The sequence below is a fragment of the Diadema setosum genome, chromosome 2, assembly GCF_964275005.1.
Source record: "Diadema setosum chromosome 2, eeDiaSeto1, whole genome shotgun sequence".
Classification (NCBI taxonomy): Eukaryota; Metazoa; Echinodermata; class Echinoidea; order Diadematoida; family Diadematidae; genus Diadema; species Diadema setosum.
Window position 1 is genome coordinate 46274940 of NC_092686.1, and position 24131 is coordinate 46299070.

General features: G+C 37.9%; 1 protein-coding gene across 1 annotated transcript in view; it reads right to left on the reverse strand.

Annotated features, from left to right (window-relative positions):
- Nucleotides 1-23785, reverse strand: part of LOC140246059 (DNA-directed RNA polymerase I subunit RPA34-like) — a 56988-nt gene extending 33203 nt beyond the window's left edge. The window contains exons 1-5 of the mRNA XM_072325504.1: nucleotides 23698-23785; nucleotides 21352-21445; nucleotides 20557-20674; nucleotides 16940-17065; nucleotides 15102-15156 (exon numbers count right to left, since the gene is read on the reverse strand). Of these exons, the coding sequence (XP_072181605.1) occupies nucleotides 15102-15156; nucleotides 16940-17065; nucleotides 20557-20674; nucleotides 21352-21371 (319 nt within the window). The 5' untranslated portion in view covers nucleotides 21372-21445; nucleotides 23698-23785. The remainder of the gene's footprint in view (nucleotides 1-15101; nucleotides 15157-16939; nucleotides 17066-20556; nucleotides 20675-21351; nucleotides 21446-23697) is intronic.
- Nucleotides 23786-24131: the final 346 nt, after the last annotated feature.

Genomic DNA, 24131 nt, shown 5'->3' on the forward strand with positions numbered 1-24131 from the left:
CTGACTCAAATTTTTAAAGTTTGTTTAATCTGGGCGAGTAATCTTTTGTTCTTCCTACCATCAAAGTTTGGCTGCTCAAAACAAAGCTTAAATCAAGATGTTAGAAATTTTTTTCTAGACCATCTTTTTTCAGACAGGTGCTGCTTTCACTGTGAAATATAACATGTTTTCATTGATACTTATGCCCAGCATGCCTGAGCAACCCTAATCTTTACAGCTTCTATTCTCCCTTTTCTATATGAAACTGTACCTCCTAATTCTCTCTTATTTCAATCACTTTCTGAATGGGTTAGGATGGTCCAATTAAAAAAAAAAAAAATACATATCATTTCAAATCTTAGAGCTACGACTCTTTTAAACTACACTGTATGTAAAAAAGTGGAAGTTAATTTTGGTCTACAGGGCAGGACCTCAGAGGAGCACAGATGAATTTTAGTCATTTCCTTCAATTTCCACACAGTAGTCCCTAATGGAGTAACACAGTCACGGTATCGTCACACTCAGATGGGATGCATATTTCTCACATGCACTTCAATAATCATTTAATTGTTGGGTAAAAACAACAAAAATAGTGCACTGCTATATTTTGGTATCAGCAATATCATAGTTAAATAAAGAGATGTATGCATTCCGTAGCCACCAGTTAATGTTTTCACAACGCAGTGACCACACCCAATCCAGGATATCCTCAAACTGTTCAGCGCAGTCCAAGAGGAATTCCATACCAATCTACATGTATGGCAGCATCATGGCTGATTTCAAATCATCGATAGAGCAAAGACCTCTGTCAGGAATGTATGTATTTGGATACATGTAATAAAATGTCTATAAGTTTATTAAGAACAAAATGACCTCTATGTGCATGTTAAATGAGTTTGAAACTAAGTTGACCTATAAGGACACAGTGTGAGTGGTCTCCGTCGGAAATCTTCATGCTTTCATAAGGAGGCTACATCCTTTGATCACAGTTCATTATTCAGGTTTGTTATTCCAGAGGTTCATTATAAATCTGAAAACAAATTAGGATTCTAATTCCAAAGGCTTGTTAGTACATATCTTCACTTCATTTTGGGATCAAAGAACTTTATTTCATTTTCAGATTGATAAACTTCCAAAATTACAAACTATATGTCATTTTCGGATTACCGAACCTTCTGAATAATGAACCTTATTTCACTTTCGGATTAGCATACATCTAGGTATATATTGAATTTGTGTGTTTCGGAATAATGAACTGCATTTCATTTTTTGTTTGATGAACCTTCAGAATAACAAACATTACCCTATCTTTTGGAGCATTTACATATCTGGTAGACTGCTCTGTTGTCACTTGAAAGAATCAAAGCAAAATAAACCTAAATTGTATATGATCCCATAAAGCAAAGACTATGCATCATGATGTTGTGCCATACATGCAGTATACAAACTTATGCCAAGACAGCAATGACAGAGGTAAATTTCTAATCACCCCCTTTTGGATTTGCCCCAAGTCTAGCAATCAATTATTAGCAGACCGCACATTTTTCCCTAAAAATGTGGGAGGTGCAGTAACATCACAAATACAATTTATAAATCTTTTTAAAACTAATTCAAATCTTATTTTTAAAAAAATAAAACCAATAGCAGTTTAACAAATTTCTCCATGTGTCTAAAGAGGCTGGTTATTTGCATGTGAGGAAATGCTGAAATCAAGGGTAAAAACAGCAAATTAATTAATTGAATGATTAAGACTGCAACTTGCTACCCGGATGGTATGCCATGGAGCCAGTGATAGCAAGGTGATATTATAGCATTACCTAATGCACCTTTTTTTAGCTGGCACTGCAGCACACTGTATCCACACAAAAACAAAAAGCTTTTGGACTGAAAGAGCCACTCCCACATCCTACCACAATCTAACCCCATCTATATCCTGTTTCTAACAACAGGTAGTCAAAAAAGAAAAAAAAAAAAATCTGCCCCCCACTTACACACACAGTTGAAGCTCTGATCATTTCATTATTAACTGGTAAAAAGTCTTCACTGCAGCACAATGCAGTGTACTCCGGACATTCAAGAGGATATCCCTGGAAATTAATCCTACCACAATTCTTTCCTATGCAGCAGAAAAAAATCTCCAAATTGCCAAAAGTAATTGATAGCAAAAATGTGGGGGAAAAATCTGCTCCACGACTGAGATTTCAGCTAGATTGTAAATCATCTTAATCTCATATTAAGCTTTCATAGAGTAGTTCTACATTGAAATCAAGATGGGTATTCCCAATTTTTTTTTTTCCGGATTAAAAAAGGAAATGCCAGATTTGAGGATTGGGCGGTTTTTGCATTGACATACTCTGGTTGGTATATACTCTTTATTTCCTCTACTCTAGTCAGTAATACTCTCTAGCAATTCATGAGGTTATGAATCCTTGTGAGCTGATGATCTTTCATGCAAAAGCCACCATCAGGTAGGTAGTGAACAGGACATTAAGGATTTATTATAAATCGATTTTCCGGAAGTAATGTTTCAAGTTTCAGGATCATCAAGCCGGGAGATCATGACAGGCTTTTCCTGCGGATTCTTTTTTCCTTTGTCTAATTTGTGTTGTCCTTTTCTTTTGTTGTTATTGTTGTCAACTTCCTACTTGATGTTCTTATCTTCCTCCATCATATAACTAGGCTGGTCATGCTTGCCTACTTCCCTTCTCGTATCTTTTCCAAGACAGATAGCATATTGTGCCCAAATAGGGTAATATCGTCGCCGGTCACACGAACCGACGAATCCCTCAGGTTTGCGTAAGAATGACAATTCGAGAAAATCGCGTTTGAAGTTAACCCATTTTTGACTTATGGTTGCTACACTTTCATGTCTATAATTTCCAATTATTTTTGTAGTACATCAGACTTCAATTCTTGCTCTAACTTGCGAAGTTTTTATCGAATTGTATTGTTAACAAATAAGCGGAAAATCGTCAAAGAGCTGCATGCATGTACAGTATTCACCGCATAATCGGGACAGGTTGGGAGTAGCAAACACGGCCCCTTTAAGCGGGGTGCCCGATTTCGCGATGAGCACTCACCATACACTAACGGCATACGACATGTACATTATGTAGTGCACACACACACACACACATGCAGACTGACGTACTGTACATGTACATGAATACACAACCACGCTACCCCTCGGCGCGACCCTCTAGCTGTCCCTGCATTCTCGCAATGATGTAGAGTAATCGCAACCGGGTTCTTCTTCTGTCGCCTCTCTTCGAACACAAAATATGTGGATTAAAAGCTAGCACTTTCTTAAACATTCGTGGAATTCTTGGACACGTAGGGCGTTCTGTATAAATACATATCCACAACCATGGGAAATGATTACCCAGAACTGATGTGGGAACGTCAATGAAAAGTCCTTCAATCATTCAATCATCACGGCTTGATTGTTTACTTGCCGCGATCACTGCACTGTACATGTGTTGTAGCGATCTGGCTCGCCATATATACACATGTACAGAAAAGCGAAGGCGGGCAGCGAGCTGAAATGTACGTGTACTGGATGGACGGAGGTCAAAACACACCAGTCCGAAGCTTGCTTTGTAAGTTTGATGTAAACGACAACTGATAGGGAATCTTTGAAATATTGTTGTGGTGTTTTGGTAGATTTTTTGTGTAAAATATCAACAAAATCAAAGATCGCTTGAAGAAAAATTGTCCCGTTTATCAGAGGTCCCCGCCCGATTATCCAGTGAAAATAACGTGCATTGGAAATGTTTCTGGGAAGCGTATGCCATTTAAGCGAGGTTCCCGATTATCAGATGCCCGATTATGCGATGAATACTGTATTTTCGGTCTGCAAAGAACGTTGTCATTTTCCATGTGTGTCCATATGTACATGTACATTGAGCGTTATCATTGTCAACGCATGTATTACATAGTACGCGCGGTCAATGAACTGTTGAATCTCAAAAATTACACGCAAGTCAATGCGCACTGATTCGTTGGTTCGGTGACCGCGCGTATGCGCTGTCACCGAACCGTCGAATCGCCTGATTGTTTTAACACACGCGTCTATGGGGAAAACAAATAATTTTCACAAATGGAATTACATACTTCTACAAAAGTGATAACTACGTAAAAATTACACTGAATTACACACTGAGAATTTCAGAATATGTAGTATGGAATATCTACTATCGAAATGATTGAAAATCTCAAAATCGAAAATTTGACCCAAAATCGAGTGATTCGTCGGTTCGTGTGACCGGCGACGATATGTCACACACTCCAGCCAACATCAAAGAAGATTTTTAAAAAAAATCAAAGATAATTCTCCTCTCTCACATTGGCATTTTTTTTCTGTTGTGATTTTATGATTCTTTACTGATCTTGTGCAAATTTAATGAATTCAACCATTTCTACCTAATCTTTTTTCCATATTTAAAAGATATGGAGTTAAATTCAGAGGTGCATTCTAATGTTGAAAAGATGATATTTTCTGCAATAAATGTCCCCCAGGAATGAATAGCTTAAAACAAAACATGTTCCCATTTTTTTTTCTTTTTTTTTTTAGGTACCAGTATCTGTGCCCAGACAATGGTATAAATCCGGTGAGAGGAAACGAAACCATGCCGCTGAAAATCCCTGCATACGACAGAGCTCTACAGGATGGACTTTTATATTGTTCTTGTCATATCATACCCTGGATGACCATGAATTCAATGAGATTTAAACCACTTTCCATAGATCAGGTTAGAACATGCCAGATGGAGGAACATGTAAGCATGGCATCCTTCCTAGCCAAATACGGTAATCTTTGCTCAAACAAATTGGGAATTTCAGGGAATGACAGCTTAACAGTCGAGTGGCTTTCATACAAAGATTCTCCTAGCTTTTACACCTCCAAAGACTTGACTAAACAAGTGATTCTAAACATGATTCAAGAAGCTCATTAAAATCACAACAACAAAATAATTGGTTTCATTATCCAGTTTTCATGGAAGTTTACATTCTATTTTATGCATCATCATATGATGTTATCAACTGAGAACCAGAAGGGCAATATCGGGTTCTAAGATTTGAGCCTAAATAATCAATTTTCATGAAAAAAAAAAGTTCATTTTAATCAAAAGTGGGTAGATCTATAAGCACTGTTCCAAATGTGGGGTAAAATAGTGCCCTTGTGGTTTGATTTTTTCACATTTTACTGAAAATGAAAACAATTTAAAATTGACAACAAATAAAGAGGAGATTGAGCTCTACAACATGATACAAATGTGACCCGCTACAACAAAATGGTCCTAAAGTCGCGCACGGTCGAAGCCGTGAAAATCGAGTTTGAAGTCAGAGCATCAAAATTGGTCAAAACTTACGAATTTTTGAATTTGACATATTATTAGAGTCTGACATGTCTTCTATCATCTGTCGAAATTTTGAAGCAAAATGATGAAAGGAAAGACCAAAAAATAGCGTTTTTCTGGGCCATGTTTTTTGCGCGTTTCAACGAAGCAGAAACTGGTTCGAACATTTGGAGTGAGCGCCACACATAGGCTCCGCCCCTAACAACGACCAGAGTGATCTCATTGGTCAGTTTGCTGCTTGCCGCTAACCGAAGCGTGAAGCTCGCACACAGACTGCCCAGTCGACTGGTGCGTGCTGGCAGGTGCGCTATGCCCAGCCGCTTCTCCTGTCATCCTGGTCACTGATTGGTCGGTGAGGAAACCGCCGACGCTGTGTTTGAATGAGCATTTCGGAGTTGCTAGGGCTTACCTTCTATTGTTCGGAGGTGAAAACTGACTTGCGTGTCCTTTGATTGTGATTGCGTCGCAAGGAGAACTTTTAAGGCGCTTTTCTTGAAACAGTGATTTCCCAGACGTATCGACATGCTCTCTTTTAAACATCGATATCTCCGCAGTCGATTATTTTTATATGATGTGTTATGTATCAATTTAAAGCAGAATGATTAGCCATTTGTGTCATGCAATTTTCAAATAATCGACCTCACCCGACTTTAGGATCATTTTGTTGTGGCGGGTCACAAATACATGTGACTCAACACCCCCTAAAAAACAAAAAACAAAAAGTTGCGATAAAGCCCTTCTTGTTCTCAGCTGAAGATGTATTTTGATAATCTGGTGGTAAAACAAAAGCAATGCTTGAGAAAGTTGTGCAGTCACCCTGGAACATAAACACTTTCTTCACATCAGGAAAGAAACAAGTCACATCAGTCCTGATTTGTATTTGAGTTGGCAGACGTTTGTTTTTAAAAATTTGGCATGTCATGCTGCTTTCATTTCAGCGAAAACTTTATCCCGAAATGATTCGCCACCACTCAGCTACACCACAAATGCCAAAAGTTTCCATAGTCTGTTTCATTTGTTTGTTTGTTGTTGTTGTTTTTTTTTTTTTTTTTTTTTTTTTTTTATTGACCGGCTGCCTCTAGTTGTCAATAATTGGTTCTCACACCCAAACATGGCTGTATAATGAACTCTGGGTGATGTAGGAGGTGCCTGTTTGACAACTCCAGTCTAAGGCCATTGAGGCCGGTCATGGGTATCGGTATAAAGCACACATCAAACACATCAAAACACAACGACCCTCCATACCTGCTCCATGGAACACAAGAGATGCAAGAAAGTAGTCTTCAGTGGGGTGAATCTAGCTTTGCTAAGGGGGGTACCTAATGACGATGGGCCATGATAAGCACACAAAAAAGTTTTCACATTTTTTGCTGCCACTTCCTTCCCCCAATCCACTGACAAGCAAAAACAAAACAAAAATAGAATAAATAAATACATTAAAAAATCACAAAAGCAGCCCAAGGGGGGTTTAAGCCCACTACCTGCTTAGAAACGTCAGTATTAAGCACTAAATAAGTGTTAGTTATTATCGATATTATTACCCTCCCCCCATCAGCCACTGCTCCTTCTGTTCCATGAACACAGTAACAATCCGTTGACACAGTGACCATAAACACAGTGAATCATAAAAAATATGATGCTCCTCCATGCCCACCCCATGTGACGCACACAAGAAGGTACTCTTCGTTCAATGAACGAAGTAACAATCCGTTGACGCAGTGAGGACAACCTGTCACAAGTCCAAGTAGACTTCAGCAGTCCCACCTCACTCACAGCTCATTGAAGTTAACAAACAGAATACAACTTGCCAAGTGGCTGCCTCACACCTCATATCACTTCTATTTGTCGTGACATACATCTGCGATCTATCATCATGTTACCCTGATAAAATTTGCAGACATGACAGCTGAGATCACTGGAAGATACAAATACATTCAATTTCTTGATAAACAGGAAATTTAATACATCCAAAGTCAAACTTGAAAGATATCTAATTATCTCCTTTCTTAGTTTTAAAGAACTTCTTAGTACCTTTCAGTGTGGGTGAAAATCAAAGTTTAAACAGTTTTACTGTGGTGTTTTGAGCTGACTTATTTTGTTTACAAGCTAAATTTCTTTTATGTTTGACTATCACGTCTAAATCTATAGGTTGAGTTGACCTTCCTAAAACAGTCTATATATCCCAAGGCTACTTTTCATACTGATTTTGAACTCTTCGTGTGCCACGGTGTAAAAACCCCTGTGTGTCAAATCATTCTGAGACCTCAAGAGCTTTTGGAAAAACATTCTGATTTTCAAGTCATGTAACCTTTTTCTTTTAATAATAAAAGCTTTCTGCTAGAAATGTAGTCTAGAAGAAATTAGACTTCTAAAGAGGAAATTGCAAACTTTGTGGTGATGCAAATTTTATGACAAAGCTATAACCATCTCTCTTGCAAATAGAAAGTATATACAACATAATTTATTATTTTTTATTTATTTATTTATTTATTTGCATGGTTGTGCAGTTGAGCGAAATATGCCAAGTTGGCAAGCCATCAACTGAGTTGGGTATGAGAATGTGGTACAAAAAGAGTTGATTGGAATGATTGAGATGTATGATATATTATCACTTCACAAAGTTATCTATGTGACTGAATGTCCCCATCATAGGAAAAAATGTAAAGCATCTGTAAATGTTATTACTTTTCTCTTGTCCAAATTTCAATGAAACTTCCACACTTCACTCCATTTAATCTTAATTCATTCTATAAAGTCAACTTGACAATTGGGAGGCATATAGCTACAAGCACACAGAATATCAGGGGGCTACTACAAGAGCTATTCTGTATATGAATTAACAGTATACAGTGTGTGCCTACTGGTAGACTGTGAAAAAGGTTTGGGTCTAAGATTACGTTCTATTATGAGTGCCTTAGATGAGGGGAAGTTAACAACAAATTCTCCATGGTGATTTCCTAAGCCAAAATGAAAACAATATCCAACTTTAACAATGAGGAAAGTGAGATGTGCATACATCATGGGACAGCTGAAAAAATTACAGGCATACAGTACTACCAGTTGCTGTAATGCCTCAGGCACCAAAGAGGTAAAGGCAAAAGTTTGAGAGTGGAAAATTCATTTCATATTACTGCCGACCCTGAAGGCACTGCCCCTCCCTCCTTTGTTCCTTAGTATAGCTCTGTATGCGTAAAATAACGGAACTGAACATAAACTTGAACTAAAAAGGTCCGCTTTTTCTCACCCCCCCCCCCCCTAAAAACCTAGTTATGGGCCTGAGGCACACTACACTATATATGTCGATGGCTAAGGAGAGTGAAGTAATGAACGTCATAATATTATGTACAGACACCTCCTGTTGCAGACAGTTCCTCCATGCATCCTGTTTTGTTTTGTTTTTTTTTTGTTTTTTTGTTGTTGTTGTTGTTGTTGTTGTTGTTGTTGTTGTTGTTGTTTTTTTTTTTTTTTTGGGGGGGGGGGGGGAATCCAAACTATTCCACTTGATGTTTGGGGTAAAACCAGTACTGTACGGAAGCCCATTCATGGCACGCAGGATAAAACTTTCAGTGGAGCTAACTTGCAGCCGCCCACTTAATTATCTGGCGGCCGCCACATAATTATCGATATCGACATTTCTCATAATTATCAATATCACTAAACAATAATTATCTGGCGGCCGCCACTTAATTATCGTTTAGTGATATCGATATCAATATTTATGTGGCGGCCACCACTTAACTATCGTTTAGCGATATCGATAATTATGTGGCGGCCGCCAGATGCCGCCAGATGTGACGAAAAATGTGTGTATCACCTGCACACTATAGGAACTTGGCATAGCTCAGGATACACAAAAGCACTCTTATTGATCCCTTGTCTGACAACCAATGAAAAGCCCTCCAATACTATATTGTTGCTATAGCAGCCTGCATCAATTCATTACAACACATCAGTCGCACTCTTCCAATATATTCTCTCGATTCCCAGAAGTGAAAACTTTCCACAGCATTATCAAGGGCATGCCTTATTCGGTAATGCTGCGCAAAGCTCAGCCTCCACACAGTGAGTTTAACATCATAAAAAATCCACACCACAGAACTGCATCCTGTCACATTGTGATTATTTCCTCATCTGCAATATAATCAAGCGTGACTGTGGGAATCTCATCAAAACATAAACATTACTTGACCTTTTGCCGGATTTCTTCTCACCCAAAGTGCCCTAAAAGATACACCACACAAGTACCGTCAGTCCAGAAGGCAATAGAATTTCCTCTCCTTCACATAATGAGTTTTAAAACGTGATGTGGGAATGTGGTCACACTGCGGGTCTTGTCTCTAAGAACTCCACTCACAAAGTCTTCCAAGAAAATTCTCCATGGTGCCATCACCAGCCATCACCAAACGAGACATGGTGGGTTTCTTAGGAAACAGACTACTAAGCATTCTAACAAAGATTTTTGATTTAATGCTCTGTAGTCAAACGTAACACCAACAGAGGAAGGACTCTTTCTGGTTCTAGTGGTTCTTGAATTGATATTCCTGACAAATAATAGTAACAATGCAGTCTTAAAGTCTGGAGGAAATGCAGAGGAGTGATCTTGAGAATCAGTGACTTGCCATTATTTTTTTTTTCATGAATTACTATGGCAATCTACATGACAATGATAACAAAAACTGTAGAATTTCATTTTTCCCGATGACCACTAGTTGTGGGGGCTATTTTGTTTAAATACGTCTGAATGAGTCAGGTTAATCTATTCAAAACTTGCAGACATGGGCAATGATCTGACAGTTTACACATAGCCATAAGAACTTTACATTTCACGCCAGAATTCATGGAATACTACATAGATTGAAGTCCAAACAAGTTAAAGGGGTTGTATAGTTTTGGTTGAGACCTAATTTCAGGTTTCTAACATTTTTTGGTAAGGTAATGAGAAACCTCTGAAATATGAAAGAGCATGTAAAATTCCATGAGGAATTCAACATTTATTTGATGAAAATTGGTTTTGAAATGGCTGAGATATCCAAAACAGAGTGATTCTAATAAGTGTGGGACCCACACTTTATTACGATCGCTTTGTTTTACTTTGTTTTTAGATGTTTTAGTCATTCCAAACCCGATTTTTATCAAATAAACTTTGAATTCCTCTTAAAATGGTATGCTCTGTACTATTTCATAAGTGTTTTCTTGGTATCTCGCAAAAAGTTGAAAGCCCAATTCACATCTCCACCATTACTGTACCATCCCTTTATGATTCTTGAAAATGATTAATTCTACATCTAACATCTTCATTTTTTTTCTTGCTGAGAAAACCTGAATACTCCCTTTCTATCACCTGTATTCTACCTGAAAAGCCCCCACCCCCCACCCCCACCCCCCCCCCCCCCGAAAAAAATGACATGAGTGACATCATACCTAATCACAAGAACATTTCACATGCATTATCACAATGAAAGATAGTGGTAAGTAGTTAAAACAGACTAAGATTACATCAATTGTGCATCAAGCCACTATCAACTATACCTTGCATAAATGTTTAGTAATCCTTTGAAGATGGAAAAAGTTGTTGGTTTACTTCCTTTAACATGAAACACAAATCAATTGTGCTATATCAGTTTGAGTCCTTGGTACATGTATGCTTAAGCTGGTTAATAATATTACAGTCAAACCTGTCTATAGCGGCCACCCAAGGGAAACGAAAAAAGTGGGCGTTATAGACAGGTGGCCGCTATAGACAGGTTATCCAACTATATGTGTGCATTGCCTAAACATGTACTGTACATGTACATGTATCATCATTGTATACATCTATAAGTACTTAGTGCAGGACATACATGTACATGCGTATGTATGCACACATGCGTTTCATGCATTGAACAATGCCGGCGTTTATGAAATTGTTACACAGTAGCATGTTGTAAAATTGTGAAGAAAGCTTAACACTAGTGCATTATCATGACTGAATAAGTGATGAATGCAGCGGTGGCGATCACTGAACGTTGCCCATGAATGACTGGTACGGCCACAAACCAGAAAAACACGCTGAATTACCGGGTCTGTGGCCGCTATAGACAGGTTAAAATCTACCGAGGGAAACAAAATTTGTGGCCGCTGGCCGCGTTAGACAGGTGGCCGCTATACACAGGGTCTTAAACAGGGCTTTTCTCTTGGGGTGATTTTTCAGTGGCCACTACAGACAGGTGGCCGCTAAGGCAGGTTTGACTGTACTTCATAATTATGAATTTTTATCATTCCTATCATCCTATCACAATATCAACATTTATTATCACCATCTTACATAATATCCTGTGACTATCTCTTACAGGGTGTTTACTTTCCCATCACTGAGTTTCCAGTTAGCCCAACACATACTAGAAACAAGCACACTATACATTAACCCGTTGAGGACAGGCTGATTTTGCTAATACGCATTTCCCATAGACACTAGCTTGAGTATACTTGGGACTCGTCGTCACCGGGTTAAAGGACAAGTTCAGTTTGATATACATGTAGGCCTAAACATGGATTGAGAAAATGCAGCAATATTTGAATTGTCCTTTAAAGGACAAATTCACCTTCATTAACATAAGGATTGAGAGAATGCAGCAATATTAGTAGAACACATCAGTGAAAGTTTGAGGAAAATTGGACATTCGATGCAAAAGTTATGAATTTTTAAAACTTTTGTGTTAGAACTGCTGGATGAGGAGACTACTAAGGCTCGTGATGTCATATGAGTACAACAGTATAAAGAAAATGTAAAGAAAATTCAACATATTTTCACTTTTTCGCATAATAAAAGAGCACTTGACTTGCCTTTTTCTAAAGGCAATGGGAATAATATTACCCATAACATATGTCAGTAACGAGTCAAGGGAAAGTGTACATTTTTCAAAAGATGAAATTTTGTGAAATTCTCTTTATTTTTTCCTTATATTGTTGTACGCATGTGACATCATACACTGCAGTAGTCTTCTCATCCAGCAGTGACTGCACAAAAACTTCAAAAATTCATAACTTTTGAACGGATTGTCCGATTTTCCTCAAACTTTCAATGATGTGTTCTACTAATATTGCTACATTCTCTCAATCCTTATGTTAATGAAGGTGAACTTGTCCTTTAATAGCTTGCTGGCCAACACTGCCTGGGAAGCTCTTCTTACATTCAATTTCATCCTCACTTACTAACATTGTAACAAATGTTCTATATTGTATTCTATTTTTTAATCACGTGATATATTAAAAGATGGAAATTCCAGTTGAAGAGATTTTAAGATGTGGCATCTGACTTTCTCTCCCGAGCATCAGAGTGGTCTATGTGCATGTCCTGAGAAGGCCGCTCAATGAACCATAGTGCTCAGGGTGACCAGAAGATGCAACAGATATCGGGGGGGGGTTTGTTATAGTTCGAGACAAACTAAATCAATTCTCTTCATTTGTGTAATAATTATTTTATAAGTATAACAATATTCCAGACCAAATACTTCATTAATTTATAAAATATCTCTAAAGATATGTTGTGACAATTAATTAATGCAGATATTGACTTTTAAACAAATGGTTTAGGCGTAAATAATCAAACACTAAATGAAGATGCCCACTAAACTCAACAAAGAACAACCACCACCACTGGCATCACATTAACCCTAACTTACCTGGGCTATTTAGCAAGCTTGAATTCCTGGGGGGGGGGCTATTATGGCCCCCCCTTCAGATCTCGGCCGTTGATCGCGCGATCGCCGCAAAATTTTGCATGAACATAAAGCCGGATGTAATCTACAAGACTGTTAAGTTCAATTTTCAAAAAATTTGCAGTTTTTATTTTAAATTAATTAATTATGCAAATATATGCAAAAAAACTCATTTTCGTCTATAATTGGCTTATAAAAGCTTATGGAATGCTGATTTTTGTTTTAAATTTTCCTAGTGACATTCCGAACATTTGTACGTAAAAAGAAAATCAGTATCAAAATTAATTTCCTATGTTTTCTATTGTTTTATCATTTTTTAATGTATTTCTTTGTTTTTTCGAACTTTTGTTTTTGTTGTTTTTTTCAGCAGAATTTGTCATACACATCTTTAGAAGCATAGCTATACTAAAATACATTTATTTCAGCCATTAAAATTAAAAATATGAATCTTTATATGAATTAATTGAAAAAACACAATTTGTATTGACTTTGTACACAAAATCACGTTTTTGAGCAATTTTGGGGTGGACGAACATTTTTTGAAGGGGCGTGGCTTCGGAACGGTATGCCCGGTCGCGACAAATTTGGTCTCAAAAGTTGCGCGAGACTTGAAAGTAAAAAGTCAGTGAGCGGCGCGGTCAAAAAATTTTGCGCGGCGGAATGGTCGCGGAATTTGTCGAGGGGGGGGCCATTATGGCCCCCCCCCAGGTAAGTTAGGGTTAAGGTGTGGAACCTCATTCCAGCCTGAAAGCTGTCAGTATGAAAGCAACTGGACTGAGCCATACTCATAAGTTACATTCACACGCAGTTGCCAAACTTGAAGTTTAGGTAGAAAACTTAACTGTCGATGAGTAGCTCCACTCGTGATTTCACGAGGCAGGTTCACATGGGCATCTAAACTTTAAATTACAACTTACGAGCGAGCCCCACTCGATGATTACAACGGAAGTGCAGTGTCTTTGCTGGATGGCCTTATGCCCACACAAAACAGCCCAGCAAACGAGATGCGAGGTTCACACTAACTCACAAGCTCGTTAATCACTGTGTCCACACGGAGCGAAACTATGAGCAGGGACCCCCATGGCTCATGGAGAGAGCGTAAACTCTAAGATGTTTCGTGGTTCTACTCATCGACTAAACTTTAAGATTGCTAAACTTAGTAGTTTAGTGCGTCCACACGGCGCTAAACTACAAGCTAATTATCGAGAGTTAATTTTTAGACCTAAACTTAAAGTCTAGGAGCAGCATGTGAACCTAACTATAGTTACATGTGAGGTAGGTCAGGCAAAAAAAAAAAATTGTTGTATTGGCGTAACCCACCCGACCCTAAAAATTCCACCGACCCTATGTTTTTTATTATTTTTTTTGCTATCGATATCAAGTATCTTGTTGACTGCGATCGTGATCGCAAACCCGGAAGTGGAAACGGCTCTGGGGATATCGGATGTACGAAGGAGAGATCTCGCTAGCGCCTCGCATAGCCGGCCTCGCTTGATCAGTACGTCATCTGTTTCCAACACGGACGCGTACTCCATCAAGATTTATACAGTGTATACTTAGCATTTAGACTGCAATGTATTTTGCACAGTTTTGCCATAGGTTTCTTGTGTGGAGAACTTACATGAATCTGTATATGTGGGACTGTAATAGAGATCGCCGTGTGCGATGAAAAGATCGTACATATGGGTCAATTTGCATCTATCTTAAGTCAAAATAGTAAAATATGAAGTGAAAACATTCAGAATAGGGATTTCAACATCTTTAAATTCTGTGAAGGGGTATAATTTGAGTAATATCGGCCTCATAAATGATTTGTAGAATAGATGAACACAGCACATATGGTGCAGCAGTTGTAACTGTTTACTGAGCACGAGTTTTACACGTAAAATGCAGGTAGAAAAAAGAAAAAAAAAAATCCGCCCGACCGACCCTATTTGAAAATCTCATGTTACGCCAATACAACCTTTTTTTTTTTTTTTTGGCCTCATTTGTGAGTTAAGTCCCACTCTATGACATTTGACATCCTGCACTGTTTAATGTTTATCCTTGTCCGACCACACCCTACCTGGTAAAAGCACCTGTTCATCCTTTGATGGTAGCAGAAGATATGGAGACTCCATCTGTTAATTGAAATGAGAATCATTCACTGTATACAATTAAATTATGGTAATGCCAAATTACAATAAAAAAAGATAAAATTTGGCAGTCTACATAGCTGCATGTGTAAATATTCCACCATGTCCTTGAATAATCCATACTAGTAGTTCATTCACTCAAACTTTCACTCACGTCAAAAAACTGCCTGGGCCTCTTTCAAAATCACTGGCAGTTTTCATATGACATCTACTCCTTCATTTCACAAAATTACAGAAGTTTCATCAAAATGTGACAAAAAATACTCCAGAATTGGTTTGCCCATCAAACTTTCATAAACTTGTGTTTTTGTGTGGTGACTATGGTATAAGAACCCTTTCCCCCGAGAGTCATCATTTCTATGTCACTGCAACACAATAAACATTTGATGCAATGGATGCAATTTTTTGTCCCCGCCGAATGAGTTCGAGCAGGGGACTATGAAACGGGCTCCGTACGTGTGTGTGTCCGTGCGTCCGTGCGTCTGTCCGTCCGTCCGTGCGTCCGTCCGTGTGTGCGTCCGTGTGTGATCAAAATGTTCAATTTGCTACTTCTCTGTCATTTATGAGCCAATTTTGATTCTGTTTGCTTTATATGATAGCACTACATGGGAGCTTTAAAACTTCTACACAGAATTTCAGTTGTGACCTTTGACTTTGACCTTTGACCTATATTGTACATTTTGCTACAAAATGCTACTCCTTCGCCATTTCTAACCCGATTTCGATTCCGTTTGCTTTATGTGATGGCACTAGGTGAGGGCTTCAAAACTTCTACACAGAATTTTGACCTTTGACTTCTTTGACCTTTGACCTTGATTTTTGACCTATATTGTACATTTTGCTATAAAATGCTACTCCTTCGCCATTTCTAACCCGATTTCGATTCCGTTTGCTTTATATGATGGCACTAGTTGAGGGCTTCAAAACTTCTACACAGAATTTTGACCTTTGACTTCTTTGACCTTTGACCTTGATTTTTGACCTATATTGTGCATTTTGCTATAAAATGCTACTCCTTCGCCATTTCTAACCCGATTTCGATTCTGTTTGCTTTATGTGATAGCACTAGGTGAGGGCTTCAAAACTTCTACACAGAATTTTGTCCTTTTGTCTTCTTTGACCTTTGACCTTGATTTTTGACCTATATTGTACATTGGCTACAAAATGCTACTCCTTCGCCATTTCTAACCCAATTTCAATTCCATTTGCTTTATGTGATGGCACTAGGTGAGGGCTTCAAAACTTCTACACAGAATTTTGACCTTTGACTTCTTTGACCTTTGACCTTGATTTTTTTACCTATATTGCACATTTTGTTACAAAATGCTACTTCCGGCGGGGACATATATTACGCACCGCGTAATTTCTACTTTTCCTTGTTCTGTTTGATTTCATGTCACAAAAAAACCTCACACTCAACGTTTCCTCTATAATCCTTGGAAAAGACAGCCTCAAGTCCAACCACCGAAGACATTAGCCACCACTACCTAGCATCTATAGAGGTCATGACCTCATGTGGTAGATACACACAGACACGAAAAGTATTACTGTTCAGACAATAATCTTTTTTTTTTTTCATTTTACAATGAAGGGAAAATACCATTTTGACTCGATTCAAACTAGTCCTGAGGAAATGGCAAACCTGAGGAAGTATGATTCAGCAAATTTAAGCATGCTAATTAGTACTTTCTCCTGGACCTGCCAAATTCTGGGATATTTTGTGGGTTTGTGGAAGCTTATTCTACTAAATAACTTCCTTTAAACATACCCCATTTTCTTGCAACGCCTGGACAGAGACAGCCTCATATTTCCTCAGTCTTTTGCCAGCTGAACTGAACTCCACGACCTCCCCATCCAAGTTTAGCGAGACATCATTGAGTGCTGAGCCATCAAACTAGATGCATAATCAAATATAAAAGAAGGTCATTTAGAAAATTATACACGTTACTAGAGGTCAACAATGAAAGCTAACACAAAGAATACTGTAAAACCAGAAAAATTCTGTGCTTGAAACATTTGCGAGTTAGAGCCAACAGCCATTTTTGCAGCATGAAACTTTAGAAAATAGTAACTGGCTTTTAATGCAATGTGTAGACAACAAATTTCACAAATCTGCTCATGAAATTTGAGAAAATATCAAGTGCACATATGTCTGATTTTACAGTATATGATTTGGATGTGCTGATAATAAAAAATTCACAAGCTTGAGTTGCAGTCATTTCTTCAGTAACCATAGCAACATTAGAAAATTGGCTATGATGAGAAAAGAACCTGAATATGCAGAAGAAAAATAGTGAATAATGAATTTTTCATGCTGTTGTTTCACTTGTGCCATTTCATTTAATTTTGCTGCGGAGTGAATCTCTAGACAAAAATGAAATGAAAAGAAGGGAAAGTTGTCGCCCATACTCCATCATGGCCACGACCACAAAGAGTGCAAATCATGAGTTCAAGTTCAGATCAGCGAAAATGGCTTCCTTCACAGAGCTGGCACATTGCCAATGGTATTACCACCGCATGGGTGATGATGGCACTGATGTGATATCAACCCAGTTAGGACAAAATAACAGATGACATCACTAAATGGTCTGCCAAGATTTTCCCCAAGCACCGCAAAGTCATTGCTACCAACAGGCATGACGTGTGTGAGGGTCCGTCATGCTAATGTAAGCATATTGCAGTTGGAAAATGACATTTTGAGTGAAATTATTGCAATAATGATGACAGAGTGATAATAATAGCAACAATCACAATTTGCAACAAAAACATTGATCATGAAAGTTTGCACACCCCTTCACAACCATGATTACGGATTCATTTGACATCTTGAAGTTTAACAGGGACAGGGTGTAGCATACTTCAAATAAAGCATAACAAGATGCAGAAGAACTAAACAGGCGATGTGTGGGAAAAGAACTTTGTGGTATCTTTAAAAACTAGACAGAGCACATATCAGTATATCAAAGACATACCACAGTGACCTTATATCACCAAAATGCTATGAAAAATTCAACATTAATGTAGAATGCACATTGCCTACCCGGTAGTGACATTGCACTTTCATGTGTAAATGTGAAACATATTACAATTGCAGGTGAAATGAACTTCATTTTTTTTTAATGTAAGATACATCTGGACTGCTAGATCCTGCACATGACCAGTTCATGATCATTACATAGCTTGTCATAGTGTAGATTTTGCAAATCATCAGCAACAGGGTGTTCTTCACTCCATGCTACAGTTACAGGGTGAACTCATACAGAAATACGTGTAGATGTATTCTGTTCACCCCCATGAGTCATTAAGTAAACATTTCAAAATTGATACAAGGCAACACAGTGCCATTCACATCTTGCATCTATGTTCTTTAATTTTCAGGCCACGGACATACAATATCTACTGTGTTACACATTCAATTCCTAACTTGAACTTAAACAGTATTTGTTATAAAAGTCACAACATCTATTGTACTTCAGTTTACAGTATCTTCCTTTTTTGCAATTAGTTACTAATTTTGTGTATCTTTGTGTGATTCAAAGTTCTTATTTCAATTGCATTTTTGTTGGAAATTAAATAAAATGAAATTAAACTTTTACTCTGTAGCCTGGATGTACTGCCATTATAAGAAAGACAGTTCTGCTTTGGTATAAAAATGTGAACAACTGCATGATACTTCATTCAATGTGTAGACACTTGAAGTGTCATTCACAATTCAGCAATTGACTGTGTATTGAAAAAAAAAAAAAAAAAAAAAACACACAACAACAACTATCAATTGCACTTGGTACAATGGATCATTCCCCTTGTGACTACACTCCAGGTTCTGTCATTAACAGGAATTGCTTAGTGGAAAAGCTCCGCAAACTTCCGTATGAATTCACACCGTTAACTCTGTATAAAGAATGTATTGGGCACTGAACCACCACACAATATATCTCATACTCCCATTATAAACTACATTTATTGCGCAATATGCATTCACTGTTGAAAACACAGCCTAGGGTTATCACACTTCACATTACAAAAAGTGAAAATCACTTTCATTCTGACCAAAAAAAAAAAAAAAATATTTCTTCCTTTTCTTATTTTTGTCATTAATTTTTGTAGAAGACTGAATATAGCCAAGGATATTCACTCACTGACATGTACATGACACATCTACACTAAACCAGAGGTATATTGAGAGTATCATTACACAGTGAAAGCAACTACTACTTTTTTTCTAGAATCTTTGAGATCCAACTTGTAGGGAAGAATTCACAAATACACCTCCTAATTCAACAAATTCTCATCACAGTTGAGAGCTCGAAGATTTGAAAACATCCTTGATTTTTTACAGAGAGCTAGCATCACACACTGACATCCACATAGACACATACAAACACCTTTAATCAACAAATCATTGATGAAGAGAGGTTATTAAAGGGACAAAAAAAAAAAAAAAAAAAAAAAAAGCTCTCCCAGCACAATTTCCATGCTGGTAGGAATAGCCATCAGTTGAATCTTAGTAAAAAGCAAACTTGTTATTAATACAAATAAACACATGGTCCTGACTGTTCCATGACATTTGCTCATGCAACAATTGCTCCCTTGAAATATCTCCACACTGAACCAAACATAAATTGTACCCACAAACATAACCCTAACCCTAATCCTTCCATCAAAATAAACCTAAAACCCTATCACAAACTAACCATAACCCTAAGTCCTTGGAGAAAATAAGACTGGAGCAGTTGTCACAGCAGCAATGGATGTTGTGTCACTGATCCTGAGACACTACACAAAATGCTATGTGTTATGATAGGAAACCTCTATCAAAAGAAATAATAGGATATCATTTGACAGGCACAACAGGCTATGAAATGAAACAGCAAGGGATTCCAGGGGGAAAAAAATTTACTTCACATCTACATTCATAACTTGAAATTTGCTAAATGCATTCAGCTTTCAAACAATCAAATAAACAGAAAAACCAGCAAGCCAATATCATGAAATCTACAGGAACTCACAAATACACTTCAGATGTGAAATGCCAGCTGTGTTTCTAAGAAATGCCACAGGTAAATTTCCACTCATGCAGCTCAAACTGTTGCCCCTCATCAGTGGTGGACACTAGTCTTGACTTAGACAGATGAGAGGTGAATGAATCAGTGTACACTTTAAGTCCACAATCAAAACACTTATAGACTTCTACAACATTAGCAGAGGAATTTGTGTGGGGAACAAACACTAAGACAATTCATCCGAATGTCAACTGGAATTTGAGATAATTCCTCTCTACAAAATTCATCTCCAACCGTATAGATGTCTAATACAATCATTACACTGTTGAAAATAAAGGTTGCGTATTAGAGTTACAAATAAACTATTCCAAAAAAAACTTACATGTGCAGGAGCTCTGATTAGCCATAGTTCTTTGCTAGATTTACTGGCTGCTGATTGACTTAGTGGGTACACACCCTCTGGAAAGCTCACTTCTTCAAATAATGGTGGGGCAGTATACCTGAGGAGCAGTAAATTCAAAATAATGTAATGAAATGGCATATCATGATATACTAACTTATATCACATAGAATGTGTTAATGATCTTTTAAAAACTAAGAGGAGGCAAAATATATAATAACTTAAAATAAGCAGTTGGTGCTGAGGAGAGAACAAAAGAGTTTTAAACATCTGACTTTTTTTCAAGTGGATCAACACGCTTTAAACTTCCCACAACATTTTGATCAATTCCACAAACTAGATGTTGCTGACTAACTAGAGTGATAACTGTAACAGAATACTCAAAGACAAAACTTTATTTTGAAATAACACATTCTGAATTATTGAAGTTTCATGAAATTGGAATTTTCATAACTACCATAACCGTTGTGGTACCATGCAATTAGAGGCTGCTAAATTTCAAATCTTCATACCATTAGTGAGTCCTTTTGACATAGAAGGTAGAAAATTACATGTATCTCAATAATTTACATATATTTGTGGTAAATGCTATAAACTTTTGGACAGCTTTGATGGAAATAAGTTGTTCACATTGGTTTCACATTAGGAAGTTTTGTTATATTTATTAAAGTGTCATCTTTAGAAAGTAATGATAATGATACTGTGGTAAGTTTTGCTTTGTAGAAACTTGATCTTGAGTGAGTAGTTGAACATATTTGGTGACCGCAGTCAGCTTACCTGTCAATTTTTCTGGCCATTGTTCCTGTTACACTGCAGATTGCTCACAGCATTTTTTTTTTTTCAAAATGTAAACTCACAGTGTAGGTAATGCCTGAACAGAGAGATAAAGCACATGATGACATATATTATGACACGTGAAAGGGTACTGCTATAATACAAAGAGAAATTCTATCAAACATTTGAACATGTCCTTACTTTTGCAAATATTGCATGGTAAATATCCATGTTGTGCTCCTTTTGTGATTGTCAGGTTGCCAATGTCTCATGGCAAGTGGCACTAAGGAATAAATGTGAATCAAAATCTTATTCTGCTGGGGTGTTCATATAGTTCTATCTAAATTAATACAGCCAAAGTAAAATAATATATATCTTTTTGTGTTTTTTTTTTTCTGTTTGCTTGTAAAAATTTGTCTGACTCGACAGGTCCATACACAATGCAGTTCATGGACAGTGAATTATCAGAATAATAAGAGAGCAATCCATGCTATATTGTCTTTATGTGCCAAGGTGTAAACCCCCTGTGTGCCACATTATTCTGAGACACCAACAAAGTCATGCTTGGAGAGGAACACTCTGTTTTTCAAATCTATGTAACTTCTATTGATTTCTGTTAAGCTGGACATGTAGTGAGCAAAGTTGTAGCAAAAATGCCAAGCTTTGCTTTGATGTATATTGTATGACTATTCTATGACTGTTTTTCTTTCAAATGACCAGTAGCTACATTACTGTAAATGCATGTCTTTTTCACACAGAACAGTGACAGAAACTTACAATTTACAAGCAAATCCTGTAGGGAACATTGCTTGTTTATCAATCACCACACAAAATTCCCGCTTTATGCGAGAAGAACGAGAGTGCAATGAATGCTTTCATTGTACAGGTACTGTGGAATTTGGTGATTTATCAATCTATTTGGGCGGGTTTGTGCATTTGAGCAGAATATGCGAAGTTGGCACACCGTCAGTTGAGTCGCAAATGCGAACTTGGCACATCAAGAGTGAATGACTGTAGCTGCGGATTTCAGATGTCATCTTAAAAACTAAATCAACTGAAAATATCCAGTATCTTTGTCCAAGCATTACAATGATGTAAAGATGCATTTTGAATCAACTGTCTTTTTAAAAGCAAAGTTACCAGTAACTGAGCAGGGAACTAATGACCAATGTACAATGATACCAATTGGCTAGTTTCATGAAAGAAGCTGGTTGAGAAATGCGTACGTGTACCTGTGTCTGCCTCTGTATGTCTATCTGTGTCACAGTGTGTGTACATGTGTGTGTGTGTGTGTGTGTGTGTGATGTGCGCTCTGCAAACTGCATTTCTCAACCACCTTCATTCAACTTGCTATAAATCTTTTGTACATTAATTTTCTTGAAAGATACATCATATAGAAAGGCTAACTTCAGTTTCAGATTGCGCATGCAGCATATGTCATGATCACTCGCAAAGAGTGAGTTGTGGGAATTCTGAGCGGTATGAAAGTCAATGTTGATATGGATCATTGATAACCGACTGCCTCGCTGATTTGGTTCAAATTTATGCGGGTGATTGGAAGTAGGCTTATATGTATTCCAGGTGATTTTGCTGCAATTTGGGAGTACAGAATTTGAGATATCAGCATCAGCATCAGTATACGGAAGTAGTCCCGTCGAGACTGCCGGTCGTGGTCGTTCCTTCGCTTCGGGTTGTATGTTGTACATTATCCTACCTAAGACTTGAATCTACATGGATATAAAAGTAAATTTACATTTACTTAGCAGGCCCTACTCTTAGTACCTCCCTGACCATATCAAACAATAAAATACCTCAGATCTTAAACCTTCTCTCTCGATAAATTCGAGTAGCGTCTCCTAGTCCTACTAGCTATTCTCCTAGGTGTAGATTTAGCCCCTACCCTACTAGCTACACGCAGCCGCTGTCGCGAAATACTTTCGCGACAGCGGCTGCATGTAGTTACTACCCTACCACTGGTACCAGCCTACTGAGCTCTGAGCTGACCGACTGGCCCTAGACTAGATCTAGACCTTTTAAAAATATAGAGATAATAATATTATTGGCCTATTTTGTAATTTCTTTGTTTCTTTGTCAGGCCCCCTCCATACACGCACTGAATGTTGAACCCATGCACGATCATTTCCTTCACATCACGAACTGCACTGCACTGTTCACCTTGGAATTTTCCAGCAAATTATCTAACGCGTGGGACTTAGATTAATAAGTTTGCTCGTCGCCGGCCGTCATTGTCGCATATTTTTCTCGGAACCCCCTGGATCCGGAGATGAATCTTGAGAAAAACTAAAAGGAAATACTTATGTATGAAAAGAGGAATAAAATAACGGTTACCGAAATTTCCTGAGAAAGCGGAGTATTCAGGTACGGGTTTTCAAGATCGAGTGCTCTAACCCAGCAGTGCATAGTGGGAGGGAAGTCCGGGAGGCGTTTTTTTAAAGATGGCACAGATTGGGGCATGGCAGTATGGCGCGTGTTAAACCTATGGGAAAAACGTTGGGGTAGGGTTTTTGGTTATGGTTATGGTTAGGGTTAGGGTTAGGGTTGGGGTTAGGGTTAGGGTTAGGGTTAGGGTTAGGGTTTGATGGTTAGGGTTAGGATTAGGATTAGGATTAGGTTTAGGGATAGGGTCCCCGATAGATTTTTAGTTTCCCCAATCTATGCCGTCTAAAAATAACACGGGTCCGGGAGGGAAGTCCCCTGAGCTGTGCTGTGGATTATTCGCACGTGTGTAGTTGTACGCGGTCGGCGATCGGAACGACAGCAGT